The sequence below is a fragment of the Nothobranchius furzeri genome, chromosome 15 (assembly GCF_043380555.1).
Source record: "Nothobranchius furzeri strain GRZ-AD chromosome 15, NfurGRZ-RIMD1, whole genome shotgun sequence".
Lineage (NCBI taxonomy): Eukaryota > Metazoa > Chordata > Actinopteri > Cyprinodontiformes > Nothobranchiidae > Nothobranchius > Nothobranchius furzeri.
Genome location: NC_091755.1, coordinates 46,611,670 through 46,629,866, shown reverse-complemented (window position 1 = coordinate 46,629,866; position 18,197 = coordinate 46,611,670). Strand labels below are relative to the sequence as shown.

The following is an 18,197-nucleotide window of genomic DNA, read 5'->3' as shown; positions in this document are numbered from 1 at the left end:
CTCTTACGCAACTGATCAGTCATGAAAGCTGAAACAGGAAAAGCTTCTGCATTAGTCAGGTGTCGCCACCCGGTGGTCAGGAATCAGAACTGCATCATGAAGGTTGTGATTCATGCATAACTAACAATATTAGCAGGTAACTGATGATGTGTCAGTAATACAATCATCATCATGTGTAACCCGCCCAGCACACGCTTCCTGCTTTCATTCACTCACCTATTTTGTAGATTGGTAACAAAATTGCAGAAATATGCAACCAGAGTTATGGTATAACGTAATGACGTCGTATGGTTCATATTTTAGTGCTTTTAGTTTAAATATAGACGTCAGAATATTAAAAATATTACTAGGTGTTGGCGTGAAATGTTATTAGGGCGTTTTTAAATCAGTTGCATGAGGATCAGGTTATTTTCTTTCGACGTTATTGTAGGACATTTGGTAAATTTTCTATCCAAAACAACTAAAAAGGATTATTATAGAAAAGTTTTGGCATCTGGATGCGATATTTGGTCACAAACATAAGGTCAGGTTGAGATTAGCTTAGCCTAGCTTAGCACAACGGCTCGGAGCAGAAGGAAAGTTAGCTTGTTCTGTCTGAAGATGAAAGGACCAATAATGAAGATTCCTGAAAAAAGTGTTTACCTTGTTTTATTTATTTATTTATCATATTTCTGCACAAACAGAAAAGCACAAACCACCTGGTAAACAAATGTTAACTGCTTCGTTCTGATTGGACGACAGGGAAGCGAGGTCGTAGGAACAGTGTGGGCTCATTGGACAGTACCATTGAAGTAAGTTTGGGGGCGGGGCTAAAAGCATGCCTGACCTCCCTGCACGCTAACACTGCACGCTTGAGTCTGATTGGTCTGCGTGGAAACTGTCGGTGGGGGTTGATTTTGTTGTTTTGTGTGTCTTTGTCGAGCTGCGTGGATGTGACGCTCCTGCCCGTGACTTTAGAAACCATCCGAAGGCTTCTGATTGGATGGTTTATGACTGAGTTGTAACCATCCAATCATAATAGTCTAAAGATCATTGTCAGCATGTTTGGTTGCCGTATAAATGACTCATCTTGTTCCTTTTTGGTCCCAACGGCACTTTTACCTTTAACTTTTCAGCCGAGGCTAAAATAATCTCATCAGATTTTCTTCTTTTATGTGAAACTGGATTTTAGATTTCGACATTCAACAAGAACATCCAGTCGTTTTTCACATTTCTAACTCAAACCAAAGGAATCAGGACTCAGAAAGAAAAACATCTTTATTGTTTTACAGATTTTCGTTAAATGAAAAAAAAACGAGTTAAACATAAAATCTGTTTCCATTTCTTCTACTTTCTCTATCTGCACGGTTTCACTCGGCTCTGATGGAAAACTGGGTTTATTAAACCCGGCGATGCCCGGTACTGTTCATGACCGCGTTCTGTTTCTGTTCTGTTGGAACTGGTCTCAGGTGTGAATTAGTGCGACTTGTGAGGAAACGTGAACACATGGAACAGATTCTGTTTGTGAGATTGAATATTTAGTTCAACACTGAATAATATTTTGTTTTCTCTGCTCTCTGCTTCCTGCTCTCAGGGATCTATTATTAGCAGCCCTCGACCCCACCAGCAGTGCCCCCTGGTGGCGGGAGGCCTGTCCTACAGCCCCGTGATGGTCCCTTCGTCTCCAGCAGCTTATCGGCCACACCGCCCTACTCAGAGCCCCGGTACAGGGGTGGGGGGTGGGCCGGGGCTCTGTCACAACCAGGGAGGGGTCACCACATCTCCTCTCGCGAGCGGGGTCGGGGCTGGGGCCGGAGGAGGGATAGTGGGTGGGGTTGGCCCGATGCCAGGAGGCCGAATGGGGAATTTCTTCGGCAGCAGAAGAGGCAAGGTTCCTGGTCCTCTGACGATGATGTCTCCCCCTCCTCAGGGTCCACCGAGTCCCCTGATGATATCATCACCCCCCCACTACCCCGCCCCCGCACCTCCCATCCCCCTCCCATCCTCCCCTTCCCCATGCCCCTCCCCATTGCCCAACCTCGGTCCCTCCGACTCGGGCGGAGTTGGAGGGGGAGGCGTTACGGTCGGGGGGCCGTCCAAGCTCCAGGCTTTACATGCCCAGTACTGCCACGTCAACAGTGGAGGAGGCGGAGTCAGTGTTACTGGGCACCAGCAGCAGCAGACGCCACCTCCACCCTACCACCACCATCACCGTTACCACATGCAGAGCGTCCCGCAGCACCACGTTCTGTCGCACCGCTTCTCCGCACCCCAACGGCAAGGCCCGTCCGGCTGCGCGCTCTCTCATATCCAGCAGCATCAGAGATTGCAGCAAGGCCCCGCCCAGCACCCACGTTACAACATGGCCCCCGGCTTTACCACGCCCCCACCACTGTCCCCACACTCCCCGGTCACCCCGACCACCCCACACGGACTCTACCATCCGGGGCGGCCGGGTGGAGGCGCCAAACTCCCACTGACCATCTCGCACTCCCAGCCCCACCCCCACGCTCACACACACTCTCACAACCACGCCGTGCACTCACACTCCCCACTCAGCCCCTCGCCATCAGCAAACGCCTCCACCCACTTCACCTTCTCCACCCCACCGCCTCAGACCCCCTCAGCCCGTCTCGTGTCGCAGACACCTCCCCAACCTTACACACCCCAATATCCTCCACTATCGTCCATCCCGCCTCCCCCTCCACACTCCCCCTTACCTCCCCCGTCCACCGCCCCGCTCTCCCCGCTCCCCCCGGGAGGCGGTCCCAAATCGAAGCCCGTCAGCCGGATCAGCACGGTCGTTTGAGGAGACAGACGTCGGGATCATTGGGGAACGACCCCTCCGTGAGTCGCCAGGGGGCGGTAGTGAGACAGAGCATGAGGGGGAAGAGGAGGAGAAGAGGGGGAGGGCAAATGCAGGTTTATTCAAACAGCCAACTGATGAGGAGGAGAGCATTAAGGGCGGGAAAGAGGAAACTCCTCAGCCTGTGTTACTTTCACATCGACTTCCCTCGCAGGTAGAAAGACTTTGTTGGCCGAGTCGTGAAATCCGCGAGCAAAAGCCTTCCAGTCGCAAGAAGGCGAAGAAAAACTCCCTCTTAGTTCTGTTGTATTGTTGTTCCAGTCCTCATCTTCCCTTGGTAGTGCCCCCTAGTGGCGAGCCGGAGCTCAGCGGGACACGTGTCCGCGTCCTGCTCCGCGTAGGTTTTATTTTTGTGTTGCTGTGGTGGACAAATGGTTCGGGGACCAGCCGTGAAGGAAACAGTGCCTGAGAATGTAACGTGAGGGTCAGTGCTAAAGGCCAACGTGCTAATGGGAGGTTTCTCGTTTTCAGGGAGCAGGAGGAGCCCGCCTAGTTCAGCCCAAAAATCCGTCCTCCTCTTACTTTTGGCACAAACTGCTCCCGGTTTGGATTTGGACGCATTTCTAAGCCATGAGGCGGAAACAGAAGCGATTAGCAGCAGTAAGGTGTTGTTTCTGTGTTTTAGACCGGCATGCGTGTCCTGTGCAATAGCTAACGATTATCGTGTGTCTATGGTTACTATTCAGTCTGCAGAGGGAGCTCTACTCTGTGTGAACGATAGGACTTTTAAAAAAGCCATCTTAATGAAAACTACAGGTATGTTTTTACCGTTTTGTTTTGCAAAAAAGCCTTTAGTGTGCGGACTACAGGGTTGCAGCAGGGGGCGCTATACTGTTGTATACTATAAATCTCACCTCCCAGTTTATATGAAAGTGTTGGCCTGACTCAGCATAAATAACAACAATAATTATTATTATCTGTGTTTTATGCTCTGTGATGTGTGACATCGCTTAAGCTGAACGGTGCCAAACTTTAGAAACTTTGGAGTCTTTCCTTTACAGATAAGAACGAAGTTGCAAAACCTAAAACCAGTCATTATTCTTTTATTTCCAGTTATATGAAACCATCTTTTTCTTACAGTGTAATGTCCCGTATGTTTCTCGACTGCAGCATTAATGGAACTGGGTGGGAAATCTACTTAAAAAGTCAATTTAACTCAACTTGTTCTGGTTAAACACAAATCACAATAAAAATCTCATCAAACTTGAATCTAAATGTTTAACTAAATACTAAAAACTAAATATTTATCTCTCACAAAGAAAGGCAGATCTCTCGTTTAAGGTCACGCTCTCCCTGCAGGGAGATAAATCATCTACGTTCTTAAATCTCATTTACCTGCATCTCCTTAAAGAGCAAGTCACCCCCTACAAGAAACCTGGCAGACCGAGAGGGCGGAGCCATTAACAAACAGGCTCATGACAGCATTGTGACATCATAATGTATCAGCTAACATCATAGTGTTCCTCTTAGCCAATAGCGGTGACAGATTTAAATTCAAATGCAGTGCTGAGTTTTTACCCGACGACGGCGCAACGCTGAAGTTTCAGGCTGAATATGTAAATTTTAACTAAGATGCACTAAAGTGGCAAATTATTAAGTACACATGTCTACGGCACGATTAGACACGCATTTATCTAGTTTATCAGCGAAAAACCTTTATTTTGGGGTGACTTGCTCTTAAATTTAAAGTTTTTAGATTGATTCTGAACTTTTGTTCTTTTATACATTTTTTACTTCATTCTAAATATTTAAATTTGCCTTTATGTATATTTAAGTTTGATTTCAAACATTTTCTCTGTGTATTTAGGTTGTATTGTACGTTTAATTTTAACTACGTATTAAGATTTAACTCTAATTATTCCTTTAATAGCTGGATTGGATTTAAAGGTTTATGCTGATCCAGGAGTTCGGATTTTTAACATCAACATTTTAAATGATCTGATAAAAATCAGTGAAAGTGTAGAAAAACAGAACGCTTCAACGTTCCCACCCAGTCTGGACTGGTTTCTGTTGGAGGAGAGGGATGGAATCAGACCTGATGGAGAACACGGTGCCTTCAGACACGGGATGGTAGAAAATAATCCTAAAAATAAGATTCTTCACAGATTAAAGACGGATCGGCTGTCCGCCGTCTCACAAAAACAAACATGAAGCCATTGTTGTGTATTTTTAATGGAGGACAATCCAACAGAGACTCAAACAGAACTCAGACTCGAGAACATCACAGGACTGGACGACGTCGGACCATTTTTGCACTCTGCATTTAAAACCACGTGACGTTTTTCAGTGTTTGTTTTGATGACGATGAGCGGATGTCGGAACCCTCAGCAGCTGGAGGAACGTTCTTCCACCTCCACCCAAACATTTCCTGATTTCAGATCAAGCTCAGCTTCTTGGAAAACCTACCAGCATTTTCCTGGTTGATGGAGATGGTGAATGCAGATGTTTTAGCTTTCCAGGGATCACCTGAATGCACCACCTGTAGATAGAACCTGTACAGCGTGTTCTGTTGTATCGGGCCAGCGGCATCGAGCTGTCGCCCACCTTTGGGATCGCTTGAATTAACCAAACGAATGCTCTGAAAAACAAGCGTTCTCCGGGTTCTTCAGGCGTTCCTCAGCAGGAAGTGGACTCTGGTGACCCGAGTCCCTGCTGGAAGCCATCCTCGGGTCCCTGCTGTCTTCAGTCTGAAGAACCCGGAGACTTTTCAGGGCGACATTCTGATATCAGTGATGTTGTGCTTCTACTAACATAACGTACTCCTTGGGCTGTTTTGTATTTTTAGCATTTTTGAGTTTGTTCTGTGCTTCAAATGCGAGTTTATTTTATTTTATTAAAATTTATTTGGGCATCTTATAAAAACACAAATTTTTGAAAAACTTTTAATATGTTTGCAATCGTCTTTTATCTCTGACCAACTGGTTCTGATGATCCCGTCTCAGACTGGACTCATCAGAACCAAGCAGCTCCCAGGTCGGCTCTTCCTGCTGAGCTGTTTGGAGTTCTGGGTCGTTGGGTCAGCACCACGTATCTACAGCCCAACGATCCCAACATCCCACTGGTGCACAGATCCCTGGGCGGAGCTCCGGGTAGAGCTGTGGGCGGAACTGTAGGCGGAGCTCCAGGTAGAGCTATGGGTGGAACTCTAGGCGGAGCTCTGGGTAGAGCTGTGGGCAGAACTCTAGACGGAGCTCCGGGTAGAGCTGTGGCCAGAACTCTAGACGGTTCTCTGAGTAGAGCTGTGGGAGGAACTCTAGAAGGTTCTCTGGGCGGAGCTCTGGGTAGAGCTGTGGGCAGAACTCTAGACGGAGCTCCGGGTAGAGCTGTGGCCAGAACTCTAGACGGTTCTCTGAGTAGAGCTGTGGGAGGAACTCTAGAAGGTTCTCTGGGCGGAGCTCTGGGTAGAGCTGTGGGCAGAACTCTAGACGGAGCTCCGGGTAGAGCTGTGGCCAGAACTCTAGACGGTTCTCTGAGTAGAGCTGTGGGAGGAACTCTAGAAGGTTCTCTGGGCGGAGCTCCGGGTAGAGCTGTGGCCAGAACTCTAGGCGGTTCTCTGAGTAGAGCTGTGGGAGGAACTCTAGAAGGTTCTCTGGGCGGAGCTCCGGGTGGAGCTGTGGCCAGAACTCTAGGCGGTTCTCTGAGTAGAGCTGTGGGAGGAACTCTAGAAGGTTCTCTGGGCGGAGCTCTGGGTAGAGCTGTGGCCAGAACTCTAGACGGTTCTCTGAGTAGAGCTGTGGGAGGAACTCTAGAAGGTTCTCTGGGCGGAGCTCCGGGTAGAGCTGTGGCCAGAACTCTAGGCGGTTCTCTGAGTAGAGCTGTGGGAGGAACTCTAGAAGGTTCTCTGGGCGGAGCTCTGGGTAGAGCTGTGGGCAGAACTCTAGACGGAGCTCCGGGTAGAGCTGTGGCCAGAACTCTAGACGGTTCTCTGAGTAGAGCTGTGGGAGGAACTCTAGAAGGTTCTCTGGGCGGAGCTCCGGGTAGAGCTGTGGCCAGAACTCTAGGCGGTTCTCTGAGTAGAGCTGTGGGAGGAACTCTAGAAGGTTCTCTGGGCGGAGCTCCGGGTAGAGCTGTGGCCAGAACTCTAGGCGGTTCTCTGAGTAGAGCTGTGGGAGGAACTCTAGAAGGTTCTCTGGGCGGAGCTCCGGGTAGAGCTGTGGCCAGAACTCTAGGCGGTTCTCTGAGTAGAGCTGTGGGAGGAACTCTAGAAGGTTCTCTGGGCGGAGCCCATCTCAGGAGGAGAACACTGCTAAATAAATCCAGCGGAAAACGTTCCACACCAGAGTTTCTGCATGTTCTTGAAGAATGTTCTCTGACCCTTCTCCACCTTTAGTTCTGATTCTGTTGTGCTGATCTGGCTGAAGAAGAACTTTCTTCCGTTCATCTGAAAGTCAAGAATGAAATAAATCAGGTCTCCGGTTTTATGCTCGAGGACATGAAAGCGGTCCCTGGTCCATTAATGATGACGTAAACACAGAAACATCATCAACCTGAGACGAGCCGCCATGTTGCTTTCTGCTCCTGCTTGTGTTCAGCTGTTGACCTTTAACCTGCTAGCTCTGGGGGGTTGTTTCTGTGTTGACCTCTGACCTCAGGGTCAACATCCACTCCCCAGGAGGACGTCTGTCTCCCTGTAGAATAATGGACTTCACCTTTGATCTTCCCCAGAACGATTCTCTGAGATCACAGCTGATGTCTTTAGAGCCGAGCTGAAGTTAACCAAACGCCTCCTAGTGGTTGGTTCCAGCCTAAATGTTAAGCCCCGCCCTCCTCCGTGGGAATAAATGAAACCTTTCTTGACTAAAATCAAATGTACACCTTCAGCGTTGGCTTCTGTTGCTCCACATAGTTCTCATGATGCTGCGGAAACTTGCCTAGAAACACCTGACTGGTGCAGGTGGGTAGGCGGGGCTTCCAGCTCTGACTCTAGTTCCGTTTGTAAAACAGAATCTTCTTTAAGCAAGTTTTTGTGACTTTATTTTAAATAAGAGAAGGAGGCAGAGACTCTAGATATTTACCTGGAGTGGTGGTTAACACACGCCTGGATGCTCCAGAGGGTCAAAGTGACTAAAGGTCAGCTTTAGAAGAGATGGTTGTGACCCACACACCTGATCAGCTGCTCCGGGATGAATCCAAACCTTCTAAATCCAGTAGAAACAGGAAGGACTCTTCCTGTAGTTTGGTTTAATTTGTACATGAATAGAAATAATCTTTTTTTCTAGATGATTATGTCACTCATCCTGATTTTATAGCCATTCTTATACCATTACTAAAGCTAATCAAGCCTAGTGTTCAGATTAATAAATACAAACAAACCTGTTTTCTGCTCAAAAGTCTTTATTTTCCAAATTGAGAAACCAACTGGAAGCTGAAGCAGGAAGCATAAATATGTCAGATTCAGTCTGAGAACATGCAGAAATGTTGGTTTGGCCCGTTAAATGCCTGCTTTGATTCGGTTTTTAGTTTCTTTGTTTTTCTGCTCGGGCCTGCTCTCCACTATGGGTTTGCATGTAGTATTTATTACAGTATCTGCACTGAATGAGCTGTATTATATACATGAATGTACATAAGTCATTACGTAAAGGTTGATGCGCGTTGTTACTCCGCCCGACGCCGGGTACGTTCTCTGTGGCTGCTTTACTTTGGGAACAGAAGGGATTTTTTTTATCTGCTGCAGGAAAACAAACAAAAACAAAACTTTTTTTTAAAGGAGCGTCACATCTGGATCAGATCAGCTCTAAATCTTGGACTTTTCTGTTCCCATGTAAAGGCCGCCTGTTGTTGTGTACGGACACACCAGAGCTGTTTGTTTCTAACAGACGATCACTTTCTTGTTTATAATGTAGAGAACAGACAGACTGCAATAGTCCTTGTAAAATTGTACGAGTAAAGTGTCAAATATGTGTCCAACAGAGACAACATTATTTTAAAATGCTGTATGGAAGATTTTAGCTCTGTACATAAATATATATTACTTGTACTTTGTTTTTGAAACTGCAGAGATATGAAAAGTGGAAATATTTATTGCTCTAAAAATATAAAAATCTGTTCGTGTGGATGGAGGGGTGTGTCCTGTTGTGTTTTGCTTTAAAATCAAACAGTTGATCAGAGTTTCTGTAATAATCAGAGTATTACTCATGAGCATGGACCGGCATGGACCCAGCTTTTCCAGCAAGCTCGTCAGAAATCTGGGAGTGAGATTTTCTTTGTTTTATTTCTTCACACTCGATAATGTCTGGCACAGAAATGACAGTTTTAGTCAAAATTTTAAAATTATTAAAATTATTTTTATTTTATTTGGCTTCTTGTAATAAAAAAAGATTGGACAACAAAATATATATAATTAAAAAAAATTTTAACACACAAAATGTTTTTTTTTCTTGACTAATGATTTAAATCCATCGACATTAAATGAATTCAGCGTTGTTTCCGTTTCCGGTTAAACCGGAACGGCCCATTTGATGGAGGCACCTGAACGTCCTTGTTTGTAAAAGTTCGTAAATGTGGTAAGTTTTGTTTAAATCTTTTAAAAAGAGCGTTTTAAAAACATCAGAGTGGTAAAACGCAGATTTTACGGTGAAAACCAGCGAGTTCGCGGACAGGAACAGCAGGTTTTAGTGCTTCAGACCAAAGTTTAGATTCACGTTTGCAGGTTCCGATTGAAGCCCAAATTAACAGCTTAACTCTTTCTTTAGCTAAGTTTTAGTTTTGTATTTATTTGTACAAACAAACTGAAAGATAACACACGTGCCTGTTTTTAAAAGCTGAGTTTGTTTTTGAGAACTTTTATTCAACAAGAACGAGTTTGTAGTTTTCTGGGATTCTTGTTTTCAGCTGAAGCTGCTTCTGGTAGGATTGCAGTTTTCACAATAGTTACAAACTCTGCTTATTAAAAATTAAGAAAATACTATTAATAATAAAAAAGCGTCAGAATAACTGAATTTATGTAACATAATAAGTGTAAAACACTTCAGAAATATATTTACTAACCTTTATTTTGAAATCTCAACCCTTATTAGTCATTGTTTATTTAATTCCAGTTTAGCTCCATAAGAGATGTCGGCTAGCATTAGTTTTAAAACCACAATTTAATCGTTTTTTTTCAAAGGGAATAAAAAACATTCCGTTCTTGTTTTGAAAGTTTTAAATTCATTTAGCGCGTCTCACCTGTCCAGGTGCACAATAAACCGGAACCGCCTAACCCCTTCATGAGACCTGCTACTGATCCTGGTTCAGTGCGCCCGGTTCGTTAAATCGGGCTTCAGGTCCTCCAGGACAAAACCTTTTTGTTTATGTGTCAGAAACCAAATCAACACGAACCTGTTCCCCAGACTTCCTGTTTGGGTCTGAGTGGGAATGGCCGATCCGGAGCTCCTCCTGGACTCCAGCATCCGGGTCTGGGTGGTCCTGCCCATCGTCTTCATCACCTTTTTTGTTGGTGTCCTTCGTCACTACGTCACCCAGCTGCTCCACAGCGACAAGAAGGTGGCGCTGGAGCAGGTCTCCGACAGGTGAGTCCACCTGGAGCAGGTCTTAGGTGGGTCGACCCAGATGTTACCATGGTAACTGACCCGTAAAAACTGAGATTTGATGTTTCTGGAGCCTAAAACCGAATCTGATCTATGTGAGGTTTGTACCTGGCACCAGGGCCGTAGCGAACACCGAGTGTTGATGGGTTTTCTGTCCCTGTTCAGCCAGGTGCTCCTGCGCAGCCGCGTCCTCCGAGAGAACGGGAAGTTCCTCCCCCGGCAGGTAAAGGCGTAGCGCCATCTAGTGGTTAGAAATCCGGTTCTGTTCTGCTCAGAACCCAAAAACTACAAATAAACCAGAAAATCCACTTCTACTTCTGATGCTAAAAACAAACTAATAAACCATGAACATCTGATGTAAACATGTTTTTAAGTTTTGAAAAACTTGAAATCTTGACTCCTGATTAATTTCAATAGAAAGTTCTAACTTTATTAAATTATTTATTAGCTAATAAAAGCAACAACAGTCACATGAAATAAGATTTATGAACAGAAAACCCCCGTTTTATTCTCTGAACAGTAAAAGTCAGTGTTCCTTTGCAGTTTGGTAATAAAGTTTTCAAATTCAAACCCTGAAGTTTCCCGTTTCAGTCGTTCAACATGAGGAAACATTATTTCAACAACGCAGAAGCCGGCTTCTTCAAGAAGGTCAAGAGGAAGGTGGTCCCGAAGAACCCGATGACAGGTGCTGACGGGCCTGTGAAGGTTCTGCTGTCAGCTTAGAGTTACAGGAAGTCCTTTGTGGAACATTTCACAATAAAAGCAGCATTTGAGCCTGGTGCTGTTTGTTTCAGACCCGAGCATGGTGATGGACATGATGAAGGGGAACCTGACCAACGTGCTGCCCATGATTCTGGTTGGTGGATGGATTAACTGGGTCTTCTCTGGATTTGTCATCAGTGAGTTTCTGTAAACGTTTATGTTACCTGAGACAGGTGAGCTTTAACATCGGACCGTCCCAGGGTCTGTGAACGCACCAGCGTAGCCGTTACGTCTCTCAGATCAAAGCCATAGGATTTTACTCTTTAACATTTTGTAACCATAGCAACAGGATACTTGTTTAGAAGAGCTGAATGACATCTCTGCAGCTTCTGAGAAAATAAAGGACATCCCTGATTGGACGTGTCTTCAGATCTGCAGCCATCTTGTTTACGTCTGGGATTAATGAGGTTTAATCAGGAATTACGACTAACCCTAACCCAGAATTGAACATATCATGACAGAAACCTGTTTAAAGTACGTCGTTGTCACTCCGCAGCGAAGGTCCCGTTCCCGCTCACTCTGAGATTCAAGCCGATGCTGCAGAGAGGAATCGAGCTGCTGTCTCTGGATGCTTCCTGGTAAAACATCTGGATGTGGTCTCCTTAAACTGAGATGTTTAGAGTTGATCTGTTTTGGTCCTCAGACCCAGAACACCACGGGAAGTAAACTCCTCCTCAGAACAACCCGTCTGATTCTGGTTCTGGCTCCTGTCTGCAGGGTGAGCTCAGCATCCTGGTACTTCCTGAACGTGTTTGGACTCCGGAGCATGTACGGCCTGATCCTGGGTCAGGACAACGGTGAGTTCCAGCTGCAGCGGGTCAGTCCCCAGAATTTTTTTAACAAACGGTCGACCCGGTGGTTCTGTTGCAGCTGCTGACCAGTCACGAGTCATGCAGGACCAGATGAGCGGCGCTGCCATGGCGATGCCCCCCGACCCCAACAAGGCTTTTAAGGTGGAACAGAAAATCGCTTTTAATCAGTTTTAGTTTGAAAATCAGAGATTAATGTGTGTGTGTGTGTGTGTGTGTGTGTGTGTGTGTGTGTGTGTGTGTGTGTGTGTGTGTTAGAGCGAGTGGGAGGCCCTGGAAGTCGTTAATCACAAGTGGGCTCTGGAGAACGTGGAGGAGGACCTGATGTCCAGAGACCTGAACTTTGAGTCCTCCAGCTGAAACGTGGGTCCACCAAGGCCCGGCGGGAGGTTCTGGACCAGTTCTGACTAACCTGAAGGCCAAAATCAGCCGTTAAATTAAACCTCTTCAGATTTATGATCAGTAGTTATATTAAGTCATAAAGTGGACTTGATCCGGTCCGTGCTCTGGTTCTGGATCGGCACGTTTCCAGACCCGGGGTTGTTTTTTGGACTTGAGCTGATTTTTCTGGTTCTGCTTTAATAAAATCTAAAACCCTCAGAGCTGCTTTGGGACGGACCGGCTGATCCAGAACCCTGGTTTTGGTTCTGCCCATCACACAACACAACACACAGCGCCCCCTCGTGGTGGTAATAATCCTTTAATTTATATCAAAAGTTTGAAAGTACAATAAAATAATTTCCTCTGATATTCAACAGGGAAGACCCCCCCCCCCCCCCCCCCCCAGGAATATTACTCTTACAATAAAAAAATACTGTACAGCGATCCGGAGCCCCTCCCCCCTCCTGAGTGGAACCACCACCTATAAATATGATAATCCGCTGGTTCCATTACTAATAAATATCAGAACCAAAATATACAAACAGATTCTTAATCCCTGACAGTTTTGCTCACCATAAAAATCAGAATCACACAAAACACGAACTGACTGGTTCGGTTTTAACTAATCAGAGCCCTGGCTGCTGTTCGGTGGGCGGGGCTTCCTGTGGGTAATTATTTCAACATAAAATCTGCAGCTTTAGAAACTTAAATGATAAAAATAAATTATCAGTTTTTAACCTAAACTGTGAAACTTCCGGGTCGTTTTCCTTCCCGGAGCAGAAATCCGGACGGGTTTCAGTTTAAATCAAACTACCTGAGAGGACCAGACCCGCCGTTACGAGTTCGAAACCCAGTCAGAACAAAGAGGAGACGCAGGCCAAAACCTGAACGTTCAATCCGTTTCCATGGTGACAGAGGAGGTACCCGGTCCTGCTTCTTCATCCTTACAGGAAGTGATGTCATTGTTGAAGGTGGTAGAGGAGGTGGAGTTTGCCTTGGGGGTGGGAAGACTGGGTTTCCTGATTTTGTCTTGTCGGTGGTAAAACAGGACGTAGGCGGCGTTCGTCTGCAGGAAACGGGACAGAAGATTACCCAGAATCCCGCCGGGGTTCGGAAGCAACAAGTTCTGGAGCCCATGAGGATTTCTGATGGTGCACGTCCGTGACAACGATCCGCGTGTGTGTGTGTGTGTGTGTTACTGACCACAATCTGCTCCTCAGAGGCGTACGTCACCTTGCTGTCATCAAAGTAATACCACTGCCCGTTGTCCTTGTTCTGGGCGTAGCTGGTGTCTGCAGGAACAAGCGGGTCAGTGGCAGTACGGGGTCATGTGACCAGTCACCAAGTGAAGTGGGTGGGACTTACAGTGTCCGTCTCTGAGTCCTCCGTAGTGATTGGACACCGCGATGAGGTCGTAGCAACTCGGAGGCTCCTCGGTGGACAGATGTCTCCTCAGGAGGAAGCGTGAGAAGTCCAGATCTCTGAAACAGACTCAGATGTTTCATCCTGGATCACGCCCGGGTTCATAACCTCACACTCAGTTCCAGAACTTCAGGTTCTGGATCCCAACGAGCTGCAGACCAAGGACCTAACTGGGCTGAGGCCCGTCACGCAGCAGGTCACATGTTCTACTGTTTCTGTTGTAACTTGGTCACAAATTTTCTCAATTATGTCGCGTTTTATTCTCAATCTGGTCTCCAAACTAAGCAGAGAAGGTCCCAGACTGGTTCTAGACGCCCACAAAAACTCCGAGAGGATGGGTTTGTTAAAGTTCCATCAAACTGAGGACAGAAAGAACCCGAGGAACTCTGGAGAACCCTGCTCAGTTTGTGACCAACAGCTGAAGCTCTGGCTTCAGACCGCAGACAGACGAGGTTCAAACGGGTTCGTTTGTAGCGGAGAAGAGTCCGACCCAGGCGTGTGTGTGTGTGTGTACCTGAGGGGAAAGTCCACAATGGTTTCCAATTTCTCTCTGGTGAACTTGGTGTAGGAGAACCTCTTGAGGTGGATGATTAGAACCTCAGGCAGAGACCAGAGATCTAACTTCTTAGTGGCCAGCTGATGCTTCTTACACACCGGACAGTACCTACACACACACACACACACAATCTCTGATTTTCAGCCAGTCGACCATCAGAAACCATCAGGCTACAGAAGCTAAAACACGTTTCGGGTCAGAACCAAACATCGAGCGGTTCTGAGTTTAGTCCCAGGACAGATGATGGAGGGTTACCATGGGTTCTCCTCCTCCAGCGTTTCCACGGTGGTGAAGAGGTCGATGCACTCCTGCAGCTGAACGGTGGTCTGCTGCTGAGGAACCTCCATGCTGCCGTGCTTCACGTAGCGCTGAACGAGCAGAAGGAAGAGCAGACGCAGCTGTTATAGAGGCGGCGGCCGTGTGCTTAAAGCTCCGCCTTCTCACTGACCTCGGCCTCGTTTTCATTGTAGAACCTCTTCTTCATATCGGGGTCCCAGTCGATTGCCACATACGGCTGAGCTGCAGAACCGGGTCACACAGAACAGAATCAACCTGAAGGAATAACTGGGAAGTTCCAGAAGGAACGCTAAAGCTCCAGTTAGATGTACCTGGCATGGTGGAGTTGGTGACTTGTTGTCAGACAAGAGAAAAGGCTCAAGCAATAGTCGGTGACCTGCCTCCTAATTAACTGTTACTCCACCCCCTGTCTAACCAGTGGCTCCGCCCCCTTTCTAGCCATTGGTCCCACCCCAATCTAACGATTGGCCCCACCTCCTCGCTAACCAGTGGCCCCGCCTCCTATCTAACCAGTGGCCCCGCCTCCTATCTAACCAGTGGTCCCACCTATCTAACCAGCGACCCCGCCTCCTATCTAACCAGCGGCCCCGCCTCCTCGCTAACCATTGGTCCCACCTATCTAACCAGCGACCCCGCCTCCTATCTAACCAGCGGCCCCGCCTCCTATCTAACCAGCGGCCCCGCCTCCTCGCTAACCATTGGTCCCACCTATCTAACCAGCGACCCCGCCTCCTATCTAACCAGCGGCCCCGCCTCCTCGCTAACCAGTGACCCCGCCTCCTATCTAACCAGTGGCCCCGCCTCCTATCTAACCAGTGACCCTGCCTCCTATCTTACCAGTGGCCCCGCCTCCTATCTAACCAGTGGCCCCGCCTCCTATCTAACCAGTGGCCCCGCCTCCTCGCTAACCATTGGTCCCACCTATCCAGTGACCCCGCCTCCTATCTAACCAGTGACCCCGCCTCCTATCTAACCAGTGACCCCGCCTCCTATCTAATGATTGGCCCGCCTCCTATCTAACCAGTGACCCCGCCTTCTATCTAACCAGTGACCCCGCCTCCTATCTAACCAGTGACCCCGCCTCCTATCTAACCAGTGACCCCGCCTCCTATCTAACCAGTGACCCTGCCTCCTATCTTACCAGTGGCCCCGCCTCCTATCTAACCAGTGGCCCCGCCTCCTCGCTAACCATTGGTCCCACCTATCTAACCAGTGACCCCACCTCCTATCTAACCAGTGACCCCGCCTCCTATCTAATGATTGGCCCGCCTCCTATCTAACCAGTGACCCCGCCTCCTATCTAACCAGTGACCCCGCCTCCTATCTAACCAGTGACACCGCCTCCTATCTAACCAGTGGCCCCGCCTCCTATCTTACCAGTGGCCCCGCCTCCTATCTTACCAGTGGCCCCGCCTCCTATCTTACCAGTGGCCCCGCCTCCTCGCTAACCAGTGGCCCCGCCTCCTCGCTAACCAGTGACCCCGCCTCCTCGCTAACCAGTGACCCCGCCTCCTATCTAACCAGTGACCCCGCCTCCTATCTAACCAGTGACCCCGCCTCCTATCTAACCAGTGACCCCGCCTCCTATCTAACCAGTGGCCCCGCCTCCTCGCTAACCATTGGTCCCACCTATCTAACCAGTGACCCCGCCTCCTATCTAACCAGTGACCCCGCCTCCTATCTAACCAGTGACCCCGCCTCCTATCTAACCAGTGACCCCGCCTCCTATCTAATGATTGGCCCGCCTCCTATCTAACCAGTGACCCCGCCTCCCATCTAACCAGTGACCCCGCCTCCCATCTAACCAGTGACCCCGCCTCCTATCTAACCAGTGGCCCCGCCTCCTATCTAACCAGTGGCCCCGCCTCCTATCTTACCAGTGGCCCCGCCTCCTATCTAACCAGTGGCCCCGCCTCCTATCTAACCAGTGGCCCCGCCTCCTCGCTAACCATTGGTCCCACCTATCTAACCAGTGACCCCGCCTCCTATCTAACCAGTGACCCCGCCTCCTATCTAACCAGTGACCCCGCCTCCTATCTAACCAGTGACCCCGCCTCCTATCTAACCAGTGACCCCGCCTCCTATCTAACCAGTGACCCCGCCTCCTATCTAACCAGTGACCCCGCCTCCTATCTAACCAGTGACCCCGCCTCCTATCTAACCAGTGACCCCGCCTCCTATCTAACCAGTGACCCCGCCTCCTATCTAACCAGTGACCCCGCCTCCTATCTAACCAGTGACCCCGCCTCCTATCTAACCAGTGACCCCACCTCCTATCTAACCAGTGGCCCCGCCTCCTATCTAACCAGTGGCCCCGCCTCCTATCTAACCAGTGGCCCCGCCTCCTATCTAACCAGTGACCCCGCCTCCTATCTAACCAGTGACCCCGCCTCCTATCTAACCAGTGACCCCGCCTCCTATCTAACCAGTGACCCCGCCTCCTATCTAACCAGTGACCCCGCCTCCTATCTAACCAGTGACCCCGCCTCCTATCTAACCAGTGACCCCGCCTCCTATCTAACCAGTGACCCTGCCTCCTATCTAACCAGTGACCCCGCCTCCTATCTAACCAGTGACCCCGCCTCCTATCTAACCAGTGGCCTCCTATCTAACCAGTGACCCCGCCTCCTATCTAACCAGTGACCCCGCCTCCTATCTAACCAGTGACCTGCCTTCTAGTTAACAAGATGTGTAAAACAAAAACAAACATGGTGTCAGTAGAAGAGATCAGAACCAGTCCAGCGGTACTTGGACTGGTTCAAGTCGAAGGAAAAGGTCTGGTTCTGTTTGGACTTACAGCTGAAGGACACGGCGCTGCCTCCTTCTCCCGTCCCCCTCTCTGTCGTCCCATTGGAGTTGACTGCCTGGATGGTGAACAGGCTCCGCCTCTTCTTGCGACATGTCTTCTTCTTTGCTGGGAGCTCATTCGCAAGAGGACTTGGTGAACGTGCCTCTTCCTGCTTCTGTTCCTCATTTTCTTCTTCTGTGGTGTCACAAGGTTGCTGCGGTTTCCCCGTCAGTGCTTCCAAAGTGGTGTTAGTGCTAGTCCCCATGTCCCCGCTGGTCCCCATGTCCCTGCTGGTCCCCATGTCCCCGCTGGTCCCCATGTCTCCATCTCCACTGGTCCCCATGTCTCCGCTGGCCCCCATGTCTCCACTGGTCCCCATGTCCCTGCTAATCCCCATGTTCATGTTAGCCCCCATGTCTCCACTGGTCCCCATGTCCCCGCTGATCCCTATGTCTCCATCTCCACTGGTCCCCATGCCTTCGCTAGTCCCCATGTCTCCACTGGTCCCCATGTCTCTGCTAGTCCCCATGTCTCCGCTAGTCCCCATGTCTCTGCTAGTCCCCATGTCTCCATCTCCACTGGTCCCCATGTCTCCACTGGTCCCCATGTCTCTGCTAGTCCCCATGTCTCCGCTAGTCCCCGTGTCTCCACTGGTCCCCATGTCTCTGCTAGTCCCCATGTCTCCGCTAGTCCCCATGTCTCCGCTGGTCCCCATGTCTCTGCTAGTCCCCATGTCTCCGCTAGTCCCCGTGTCTCCACTGGTCCCCATGTCTCTGCTAGTCCCCATGTCTCCGCTAGTCCCCGTGTCTCC

General features: G+C 48.7%; 3 protein-coding genes across 4 annotated transcripts in view; 2 read left to right on the top strand and 1 right to left on the bottom strand.

Moving 5' to 3' along the window:
• The window catches only part of LOC107391501 (IQ motif and SEC7 domain-containing protein 2), a 96,590-nt gene extending 93,670 nt beyond the window's left edge, over nt 1–2,920 (top strand). The window contains exons 16-17 of the mRNA XM_054746272.2: nt 742–791; nt 1,574–2,920. Coding sequence (XP_054602247.2) covers nt 742–791; nt 1,574–2,788 — 1,265 coding nt within the window. The 3' untranslated portion in view covers nt 2,789–2,920. The remainder of the gene's footprint in view (nt 1–741; nt 792–1,573) is intronic.
• A 6,335-nt stretch (nt 2,921–9,255) lies between these two features.
• Nucleotides 9,256–12,542, top strand: zgc:86609 (TMCO1/EMC3 family protein). Its single transcript, XM_015968827.3, has 9 exons — nt 9,256–9,348; nt 10,174–10,353; nt 10,537–10,594; nt 10,963–11,056; nt 11,166–11,270; nt 11,630–11,711; nt 11,851–11,930; nt 12,004–12,086; nt 12,201–12,542. Exons 2-9 carry the CDS (start codon nt 10,199–10,201, stop codon nt 12,300–12,302), a joined length of 759 nt encoding a protein of 252 aa, XP_015824313.1. The 5' UTR covers nt 9,256–9,348; nt 10,174–10,198; the 3' UTR covers nt 12,303–12,542.
• Nucleotides 12,543–13,066: 524 nt separating this feature from the next.
• Nucleotides 13,067–18,197, bottom strand: part of usp11 (ubiquitin specific peptidase 11) — a 15,612-nt gene continuing 10,481 nt past the window's right edge. For both annotated transcript variants that reach the window (XM_070544944.1, XM_054746273.2), the window contains exons 15-21: nt 17,396–18,197; nt 14,750–14,820; nt 14,557–14,669; nt 14,260–14,409; nt 13,689–13,804; nt 13,527–13,615; nt 13,067–13,389 (exon numbers count right to left, since the gene is read on the bottom strand). The exon at nt 17,396–18,197 is cut by the window's right edge and continues 500 nt beyond it. In XM_070544944.1, coding sequence (XP_070401045.1) covers nt 13,216–13,389; nt 13,527–13,615; nt 13,689–13,804; nt 14,260–14,409; nt 14,557–14,669; nt 14,750–14,820; nt 17,396–18,197 — 1,515 coding nt within the window. In that variant the 3' untranslated portion in view covers nt 13,067–13,215. The remainder of the gene's footprint in view (nt 13,390–13,526; nt 13,616–13,688; nt 13,805–14,259; nt 14,410–14,556; nt 14,670–14,749; nt 14,821–17,395) is intronic.